General features: G+C 39.0%; 2 protein-coding genes across 3 annotated transcripts in view; both read left to right on the top strand.

Moving 5' to 3' along the window:
- The window catches only part of LOC104960099 (neuroplastin-like), a 16426-nt gene extending 10160 nt beyond the window's left edge, over nucleotides 1-6266 (top strand). The window contains exons 2-6 of one of the 2 annotated variants that reach the window (XM_010788055.1): nucleotides 1972-2140; nucleotides 2227-2321; nucleotides 3026-3159; nucleotides 4021-4294; nucleotides 6217-6266. In XM_010788055.1, the coding sequence (XP_010786357.1) occupies nucleotides 1972-2140; nucleotides 2227-2321; nucleotides 3026-3159; nucleotides 4021-4294; nucleotides 6217-6242 (698 nt within the window). In that variant the 3' untranslated portion in view covers nucleotides 6243-6266. The remainder of the gene's footprint in view (nucleotides 1-1971; nucleotides 2141-2226; nucleotides 2322-3025; nucleotides 3160-4020; nucleotides 4295-6216) is intronic. The other variant, XM_010788056.1, reaches the window with a different exon arrangement.
- A 289-nt stretch (nucleotides 6267-6555) lies between these two features.
- LOC104960115 (unconventional myosin-Ib-like) overlaps nucleotides 6556-10130 on the top strand; it is a 5272-nt gene continuing 1697 nt past the window's right edge. Inside the window, exons 1-7 of the mRNA XM_010788081.1 lie at nucleotides 6556-6577; nucleotides 7591-7613; nucleotides 7709-7730; nucleotides 7817-7844; nucleotides 7950-8034; nucleotides 8764-8910; nucleotides 10060-10127. Coding sequence (XP_010786383.1) covers nucleotides 6556-6577; nucleotides 7591-7613; nucleotides 7709-7730; nucleotides 7817-7844; nucleotides 7950-8034; nucleotides 8764-8910; nucleotides 10060-10127 — 395 coding nt within the window. The remainder of the gene's footprint in view (nucleotides 6578-7590; nucleotides 7614-7708; nucleotides 7731-7816; nucleotides 7845-7949; nucleotides 8035-8763; nucleotides 8911-10059; nucleotides 10128-10130) is intronic.

The following is a 10130-nucleotide window of genomic DNA, read 5'->3' as shown; positions in this document are numbered from 1 at the left end:
TCTCTCTCTCTCTCTCTCTCTCTCTCTCTCTCTCTACATTGTGATAGACATTTTCTAATTACCAAACAATGAATAGGGATAATGTGTGACAGATTAGGTAGCTGCATCTCTATTATTTTCTACATTTTATATTTCTTTTTTCTATTCATCAACCTTTCTTCCATTTTAAGATAATCGATCAGTGTCTTTCTTATTATTTCACATTATCTTTTTTTCAGTTTTTTCGTTTCTTTTCTGCTTCCACTTTAATTTACCCTGTTATTTTCTTGCCTCTCCATCATCCACCTGTTCCCCTTTTTCTGTCCATGCTGCCCCTCCACCACCAGCGGGCTTTGTGAAATCACCTTTTTCTGAGACTAAGCTCACGGGCGACGCCTTTGAGCTGTACTGTGACGTGGTGGGAAACCCCACCCCCGAAATCCAGTGGTGGTACTCTGAGATCAACCGGGCCGATTCCTTCAGGCAGCTTTGGGACGGCGCCCGTAAGCGGCGAGTCTCCATCAACACGGCCTACGGCTCCAACGCCGTGAGCTTGTTGGGGGTCTCGCGTCTCACGGTGGACGATGTTGGGACCTATGAGTGCAGAGCCAGCAATGACCCGCGCCGTAATGACCTGCACCAAAATCCAGCCACCACCTGGATCCGTGCGCAGGCCTCTATAACGGTGCTGCAGAGTGAGTGGTCACTGTAGAGGAAACCCCCGCTCCCACCCCTCGCTATAGCCTCCCTCAAACCTCTAGCTGCCTCCATAGGTGCCATCCTCCCCTACAGACTTGGAAAACTAAGAAAACACCACCAACTAGTCTATATGTACTCTTACCTGAGGAGTAGTGTTTTATCGTGCTCATCCCTCGGTGACAGTAGATCCCTTAAACCTGCAGCCACATCTCGTCTCCATTTTCTCTCTTCTTCGTTTTTCTCTCCCTATAGCTCTCATCTTCTCATTTCCCTGGACTGTATTCATTATTTTCAGTTTCCTTTTCTGACTATTATTTTAATAGTCTCAATCTGATTTGTCCAAATGTCCGGTCCTATATTCCTATCAGATTTACTTATTCTATGATCAGTTTATTGCAGAATTCTAGTAAAAATATTTGCAACATTTTAGATCAATGTATCTGAGCAGTAGTTTTACAGCTTAGATACTGTTTTGTTTTTAGGTAGAGACAACATTTACATCAAAACCATGCCAAGCTGTATTGTATATACAAGTGTTGTGATTACTCACCAGGGGCCTATCATCACATTAAGCAGCATGCAACACAGTTTAAAGGTTATCTAAGCAACTATTTTCCACAGGTTGAATTTCAATCAGATACCAAGCTTATGTTAGTGTGGACTTATGTTATTGGCCATTGTGTAATTTTTATCGTATTCCTTCAAAGGTATTTAATCTCTTCATTTAAGATAAGAGAGTTAAATTCACCTTGAACCATGTTCCCCAAAATGGGTACTACTCATAAAAGGTCAATATGTTGTAGTAGAGCTGCAGACTGTAGAAGAAGCGCTTTACTCCTTGCTTATTGTTGCTTATGGTTAGTGGCATATTTAACAATAATTTAAGTTTGTTTTGGGATTGTTTTAACAGAAATGCACCTTGGGAGCTGTAGTTTGCTTCACTGCTTGCGTTTCTATGCAGACAGACTTGAACCTTACATTTTTTATCAAGGAAAATATATTTTCAAATGCAGTTGGACATCTTTGTACTGATGATTCAACCGTGGGCCTTGGAAGAGCTCCCACTTCTCAGTCACCTAAGGATGCATTAAACTCTGCTTAAGGAACTCTGTATGCCTGAAATAATTCCTCCTACTTCACAACTCTATTCCTGTGCTATGTTGTGAATGTGTGGGTAAAGTGTCTTTAGCTGTGTGTCTTTCTGCGTTGTTGTTAATATCCTCCAACACACCCTCACCCACGAGTTCCATCAAGCTTCCCTTCTGTCGTAGCTGACCCTTGTCTTTCCTACAGAGCCGTCGATCGCCTCCTCTGATCACACCTCACTTCCTGTGGAAGGCGACTCTTACATGCTGCAGTGTAACCTCACCAGCGCTCACAGCGTCCACCAGGAGAGCTACTGGATGAAGAACGGGGAGGAGATCGCAGAAACACGCAGCCCCAATAGGAACACTGAATATTTGTAAGGGAAAACGGTATACTACTGTTGTGTGTCAGAGTGTTAAACAGATAAGCAGGGTTCATGTGAGCTGTGTTTCTGATCTGCAGCCTGAAGAAGCCGAGAGGAGACGCCGCAGGAGTGTACATGTGTGTCTACACCTTCGAGACGGCTCCTCCAGCAAACGCCACCATAGAAGTCAAATGTAGGTGTTGATTTTTGATCTGCAGGCGTCTTTGTCAGTTTCAAGGCCAGCATTAGAGGTGTCACCATTAAAAATGGCCCGTATGGCCTTGAGCCCCAGCAGCTCGGTCATGTGAGGACCTGTGATTTCAAACGACCCTGCTGGCTGCTCGCGGGGCAGCAGGCGCCCTTGACACCTCCATCTAACCAGGGCCCGGCTCAGTGGCACCAGATGGTGTCTTGTTTGTCCGATGGTGAGGGATTATGTCCCAACGTTAAAATCTGGTCAGCCTTTTCTGCTGTCACACGCATCGTTATAGAGGCAAATTTGATTTTTTTTTGTTTTCCTTTATTCTACAGAGAATTTATTTTCACAGGCTGATGACAAATAATGCAGCAATACTGTTTGCTGCAAAGTTCCCCTCGTGCAGCTTTTTTTAATGCCAAATACAATTTGTGTTATCTCTGTCTGCTTTGTGCTTTGTCTCACAAACATTTGGCAGTTTTCCATAATCATTATTTAGGTTACGAGTATTTAAAAAAAACTGAGGCAATTAAAATAACTTACTGTATTCAGTCTCTACTTTGAAAAAGGAAGTAGGAAATCCTAAATAAGTTACCCATTGACTGGATCCCTGCACCTACAGTAAGACTGTAACATTTATGTGAATTTATTTAATGTATTGTAACAATTAATCTATGTTTCTTTTGCTATTCTTGTTTTAGCTGCTCCTGACATTATAGGCCACAAGCGTAGTGAGAATAAGAACGAGGGCCAGGTCGCTGTGCTCTACTGTAAGTCTACCGGATATCCTTATCCTATCTGGAACTGGCGCAAATTCGACAATGGCTTTCCCAGGGTATGTGGTATTATACATAAACTCTTCCTAAACACCTGTTTACAATGTCAGTCCGATAGAAGTACCACATTTAAGAAGGTTATAATGTTCAGTTTATTTTGACACTGTCATTTAACTGAGTTTATAATTCAAGTGTTGTACTGTAATGCATTAGATGAAAGGAACACATAATAATACTATGCAATTGTTCAAAGGGTAGCGATTGGTTGGTACTGTATATAATTGTTTTTTGTAGCATGTAATTCTAGTGTTTTTGTGTCTACACAATCCTGCATTAGAAGAAATCCTCTGCTAGCAACCCAAGCATAAGGGACACTGAGGTTAAAATGTTAAACCTGCTTATCTAATATACTTTAGCTTAAGCTAACATTTTCTACAAATGCATTCATATCTGCTTGATTCTTTGCAAAGCTGTACTTATTAGGAGTTACTGTAATAGGCAATACAAAATTCACAAAGTGATTTATTTATGGCAAGAAGATTACGTCAAATAGAAAATCATGTATTGTACATAATTGTTTTATATTAACAAATATATAAAAAGTTGATGCCTTTTTTATATTGGATAAAATCAAGGCAAAAAAGTAGAGAGATTTAAATTAAATAGAATACTATAAATTAAAACAAGATAATAATAGTTACATTAACAAATAAAACATAAATAGTTAAAATAAGTCACATTTGGGAGCCAGTTAAAGGAAGTGGCACTTTTATAACATGGAGCTGTAATACAGGATATAATTCAATGTTGTGAAATCGTTTCAAAACCTGGACTTTACTAGAATATAAAAGCATGTAAAAGAATCAAATAAAAAAAACACTCTACACATTATTAAGTATTTATTTCTTCTCCTTTGACAGGAAATTGACAACTCAAGCGGGCGCTTCACCATCAGCAGCAGAGACAACTACACCGAGCTCCACATCGCCAGCCTGGACATTGACTTGGACCCGGGCGAGTATCACTGCAACGCCACCAACATGCTGGGCACCCGCGATGAGAAGATCGTGCTGAGGGTCCGCAGCAACCTGGCCCCCTTATGGCCTCTCCTTGGGGTTTTGGCCGAGATCATCATCCTGATCGTCATCATCGTCGTTTATGAGAAGCGCAAGAAGCCCGATGATTTACAAGACGGTGAGTCACCCATGGTGGTGCCAAGGTGTTTTATAATTCCACTGTTTTTAATATATCTGAGGATAACTGGTTATATTGTCCATCGTTGACATCAATCTCTCTCCTGTGAGTTTTTTTGCAAAGCCTTAATGCATCGCTAATGACGTGCCTAGGAAAGGAGGCACACTGTGTTTTGGTGTCTGGTGCTGAAGTTATCCCTTTGCCAGAGACTCCAACTTCTTCACCTGGCACTGTGCTCTGCCTGCATTCAATAATTTAGTTTGCCGAGGCTGACCCGAGAGGCAGACAATGTTAGAAGAGGTCGCACCTTGTCAGGACAATTTCATGTATTTAATATTCATGAGAAATATGATACTGCAGTGTTGCGGACAGTTTCAATTATTAACGGCTTTCCAGGGACCTTGGGCTGTCCCCAAGCTGCTGCAAACTTCACCACGAGTCACTTCATTTAGGTATATAATCTACCAATGCCAGTGGGGAATCTTCTAATTGTCCCGAGTACATCATTTACAATAGTCCGACTATATCATAAATAATGCAATATTGTTATTTGGGTGACTTTTTGTCTCAAATTAAAATGTTGACGTTAATTAGATGCACCGTCCAGCTCAAAGCTTTGACAGTCAGTCAGTGGCGCTGTGCAGGAACATTTGATCATTACATGATGTTTTAATCACCTTGAGAATCTGCACAAAATAGACGAGATCGTGTGAATCACAAAGCGAATTCTTGCTTGAGATCCTTAACTCCATATTTTATACAGGTTAGCTTTGGCTGTTGACTTTTTTTTAACAGATTGTTGAAATATTTCCCATCCTCCCCAAATTGCAAAACCTAAATCCTGTTTGTGGTAAGTGTGAGAGTTTGCATGCTTTATGAATATCAATAAGCATTAGGGCTGCACGATATTGGAAAAAACTGACATTGCGATATTTTCTTATAAATACATGATAAAAAAATTCAGGAATTGAAGAAAAGACAGTTTTTTTTGTCCACAAACCATCCTTTCTTGAACTTTAATGCTATACAATTGATATTTCTTTCAACAATATTTAACCGGATGAAGGATTTTAGTCACGGACTTCTGGATCTTAAGTTATCAGAGCAACAGGCTGAGCTAGCTCGGTTATCCTGCTGTGTGTGCTGTATGCAGAGCCTGCATGTCACTCACTCAAGTACCCCTGACATGAGAGCCGCGCGAGTTTTCCTTTTGTAGCAAGCAGCAAAATAATTGTAACATGACGTGTTTGACTTCATTTGCCTACTTCATTATTTTTTTTAAATCGCACGATGTCAATATCGCGCATGCGCATAACACGATTATCGTCACGACACGATATATCGTGCAGCCCTAATAAGCATTCAGCCTCATCTTTTCCCAGCTCTCAGAACAGTTCACCGTTCTGTTGAGCATCAACATTGAGTGCCGTGCAAATCTAAATTTTTTAAGATTTTATTTAAGTGGTAACTTAACTTTTGCTTCAAACTGCAGCACTGAAATGGCATGCAAACCAGTGTACATAATTGAAAATATGAATACTGTTTTAGGCAGCTTCCATGACTTTATTGCCCTCAGGGCTGATATGAATGGATCTGCTCCTCGCTTAGAGAACAGCTGTTCTCTGTGAGCTCTGCCTGTCTGCATGACAACAGTATTGTTTTAGTTTTTACGTTATAATTGTTTTAATGTGGTGTTGTGGATTTAAATGCATTCAGTCTGTTTGTGAGTGACCATAACAGTCTGTACATGCATTATAGTTGAAACATGAACATCTTAGAGTGTGTCATTCTCAGCTGCTGTTTTTAATGCTTTATGATTTTTGTAAAAAACAAAAAATGTCTCTTCATCAATGTGCTTAACTACTTTGCGATTTTTTTATTTGATGGTTCTCATTTCTCCATATTTTCCCTTGTTGCTTCAGATGATGACCATGCAGGTCCAGTGTGAGTATAAACATTTGACCTTCAATACATGTATCTGTTTAGCTTGATGTGTGTTTTGTTGTAGCTATTATGATGCATCCAGAATAGACTTCCTTTACAGTACACAGCAAAACTTAGAGTATCACGAAACGGTTGCTTAGCTGCCTATACATATATAAATCACAGGAAAATAAAACGAGTCAGGTAGGGACATGTTTTTTCTGTTGATAAGAACAAATTAGCATGAGAATAATCCTCATTAGGAAAGCCCTGCATGATGCCCTAGAGAGTCTAGATTAAAAAAGGCCCCTGTTTTCAGTCGGAAGCAGTGTGCGAACATGTTAGACATGCAATACCGTTGTAAGCAGTTATGGGTGGTAAATACTTTATTAATAAACAGCTTTAACACCTCCCCTGCAAACAATCATAGTGGGGTGGTGTATGAATTGAACATAATACAAATAAAAACAACACAGTTGTAATAAATCTTTATAGAGTTTCTTTAGAAATACTTTAGATTAACAATCATTTAGAAATATCATTATGGCTGCCTACAACTACATTAGAGTGTGTTTTAAACCATTTAATATATGTTTTCTTATAAGTGGGGGTAGTTAATGTAAAGAGGTACTATTAAAGGATTAAAATAGTGTTGAGAATTGTTTAAATATGTAACTTGAGATAAGTCTGGTAGACTCACTGAAAAGTAGAGTTTGTGTTCATGATATTAGCTGTTTAGTACACACTAAATCACATGTGTCAAACTCAAGGCCCGGGGGCCAAATCAGGCCCTTGGTGGATTTCATTTTGGCCCGCAGGATAATTTCTAATTACTATTAGATCTGGCGCGCCGGTATATTGCACGCACACCTTCACTCACTCCTGAGGATTTCCTCAGCTCAGAGCCTGACCCCAATCATTGATGAACTTGCACCCGAGGTGAGATGCCAAGTATCTGGCTTGAACTAGCATCAAAGCAGCAAACTGAGTTTAAATGGATGTTTCCTTTTGCACTTTTTCTCTCATGACAACAGAGCACGTTTGGTTTGTTCTTTGAGGGGAAATTTTTTTTTTGAAGCTGTTGTTGGCTTGTGGAAAAATGTAATCATAAGAAATGAAGCTGCAGATAGAGCCATAAGAAATGAATGCAGCTGATTATTTAATGTTTAATGTTGTTTTTATAGGCAATAATTTAAGCTTTGTTAGTTCCAGGTTTAATATGTGCAATAAGTTCATTTCAATAAGTTTTACAATAAACATTGAACCAGTCCGGCCCTCGACTAGTACCCATTTTTTTATTTTGGCCCACTGTGTATTTGAGTTTGACACCCCTGCTCTACTCCATGAACTAATTCCTTTTTCTTTTATTACAGGTTGCATCATCTACAGCGGACAGGTACATAAATGTGATTTATTCTTGTTCAATATTGTGTATCTTAAATTAGATTTATGTTAAAATACTTAAACCGTCTTAATCTTTTCCCCCTCCAGTGCAATGTCACCATGACAAACGGTAAGTTCTCTCATTGCCTGAAAACAATATACGATATTCAATATCTTAAACAATTAAATACATCTATTTCTTCTTATTTCTCATAGAAACTGACATTTGTGTTGGAGTGAACAGGTGGGTTACACTCTATATAAATCATACTTTGAGATAGTTTGAACATTTAGTATTATCAAACTGTCACTAAATGTTTAATGTTCCTTGTTTATTGTGAAACTACAGCACACAGCTGCAGCTCAGCCTGAACAGCGGACAGATGCTCGGAGACTTCTGTGACTTTTCTGTGGAGGAATACGCCTGCGCTTCTGTAAGACATAAAACATCTCAAGTGGTGAAACGCAGTACTTTTATTCAAGTATTTAACAACAGAGTATTTGTTCTTTAATTGATTATTTCCCCTTCGTTCTACTTTCTACTTCAAAGTCAAGTCAAAGTTAACTTTATTGTCAATCTTTCAGTTTGTGTGTGCAGACAGAGGGATCAAAATACTGTTCACACAATCCCGAATATAAAAACAAATGTATATAAAATATAAAAATATGTGTGCCAATATGTATATACACAGTCAAAGTTGACTTGTGTAGTATACTTGTACTCCACTGAGACATATTTTTTCTCTCAACTGCATTTTTATGATATTTTTAGTCACTTTTCTCATGAAATCCTACGGTATAGTCTAGTTGCCAGCATAGTGAACCCGGAAATGTTGAGTACAGCAAAGTTTTATGATAGAAATGTATAGTACGGGTCCCCAGCACATAGAAACTTCCAGATGCTAACTTGCATATGTTGGGAAATGTGCAGAATTAGCACAAGTTGCGTTGCAATGAATGGAATCCAAGCCTACCTAAACAATTTTTAAAAATGTTGACTTTGGACAACTTGGGAGTGGTTTTGGGGGTTATTGAGGATGCTTGAATTCCTTTATTCCTTTATAGCTGAGTCCATTTTTTGATTTTCAGGATCAAAAATGTAAGTTTTCACCAGAAAGTGGCACTATGTGTACCTGTTGTCATTCTGCTCTTTCGTCTCACAGCTGTCGGGCTTGAAAGCAGAACATTTAGCGGCGGTTCTGATGTGTGATCGATCCTCAAACTCCAGCAGCTCGAGGCCCGTCTGGAAGCTTCTCCTCTCCAAAGCCTCTCATGTTCTGGACGAAGCTCTCGATCTTCTCCCCGGCAAGGTACGAATCAGACTTCATTTAACCTTTTTCATAATGAGTTAGATAGATAGATAGATAAGTACTTTATTTGTGGGGGAAACTTCTGAAGCAATTGGAGACAGGACTCAGAGAGACACGAGGAGAGCTGGAGCTTTGATGGAAAACACTGACGGTTTATTTGGAGCTTCGGCCGGAGAACTCACAAGACAAGTCACGGGTCACGGTCTGACCACAGGGTAGAGATGCCAAATCAATTCTGAAGAGCTCTACCCCAGACTCATGTATTTACTGTAGCTAGTTCTGAGAGAATAATCAACATGCTGCATAACAAGATAGAATCATCACACCTCTATCAGCTGACGCCAACAGGCAGGAACAGGGAGACAGAACACTGAGAGCACAGCAGCCAAGGCTACAGGTGCCTGAGCTCAGTGAGGACAGTTTGAACTGATACACTGGGTCAAAGTTATGGGCCTTGGAAAATATTTCCCCAACATTATTGATCCCAATTTGGGAAATGTTGGGTTGCAGCAGCATAAAAAAACAAGGCAATGTATAATTGAAAAAATATTTCTGAAGTTGTAATAAAACAGCATTAAAAAAAAAAGTGGAAATAGAAATTTCCAGTTACAAAATATAATGCAGGATATTGTATATACGTTAATTGTGCAAGAAATTGATTATTCAATTTAAAATTGAATATAAATTGCAAAGTTGTGGCAAATAATGTATTTTTATGGTATCATCAATATGTCAATGATTAAGTAAAATGATTGCTGAGCTGACAATTGTGTATTTCTGAGTAAAACATTTACTTCAAGTATATTCAAAATCTGTGTAAGACTGAGGAGAAGCAGACTTTGATAGGGTTGTAAACCATTAAGTCAAATGCAGTTCATGGCTTTGTGGTAGGCTGTAGGGAAACCAGTGTGTCTCTTTGAGCTTAAAGTAACATCTCAAATCCTTTAATTGTTCTAAAGCACATACATTTTACAATATGACAGCAAAGGGAGAGTGCAAAAAAAAGAACAGATAAATTCATTTGAATATTTTAGATACACAGTGAACGTATTCATATGCACTCATTTTTAAATCTGTTTAATTGTGTGTTGGTTAACAATCTGAAACCATCTTGCCCAGTTCATTCATCCTATTCATTTCTTCCTGTAGTCTCTGGACCCCAGAAATCCTGCAGTGTCGATGATTTTGGACTCAATTCGAGAAATCCGACTGGATATGTT

This window comes from Notothenia coriiceps, unplaced genomic scaffold (genome assembly GCF_000735185.1).
Source record: "Notothenia coriiceps isolate Sejong01 unplaced genomic scaffold, NC01 NC01_scaffold00031504, whole genome shotgun sequence".
Lineage (NCBI taxonomy): Eukaryota > Metazoa > Chordata > Actinopteri > Perciformes > Nototheniidae > Notothenia > Notothenia coriiceps.
The sequence above is the reverse complement of the archived record's forward strand: the minus strand, read 5'-3'. Positions and strand labels throughout refer to the sequence as shown.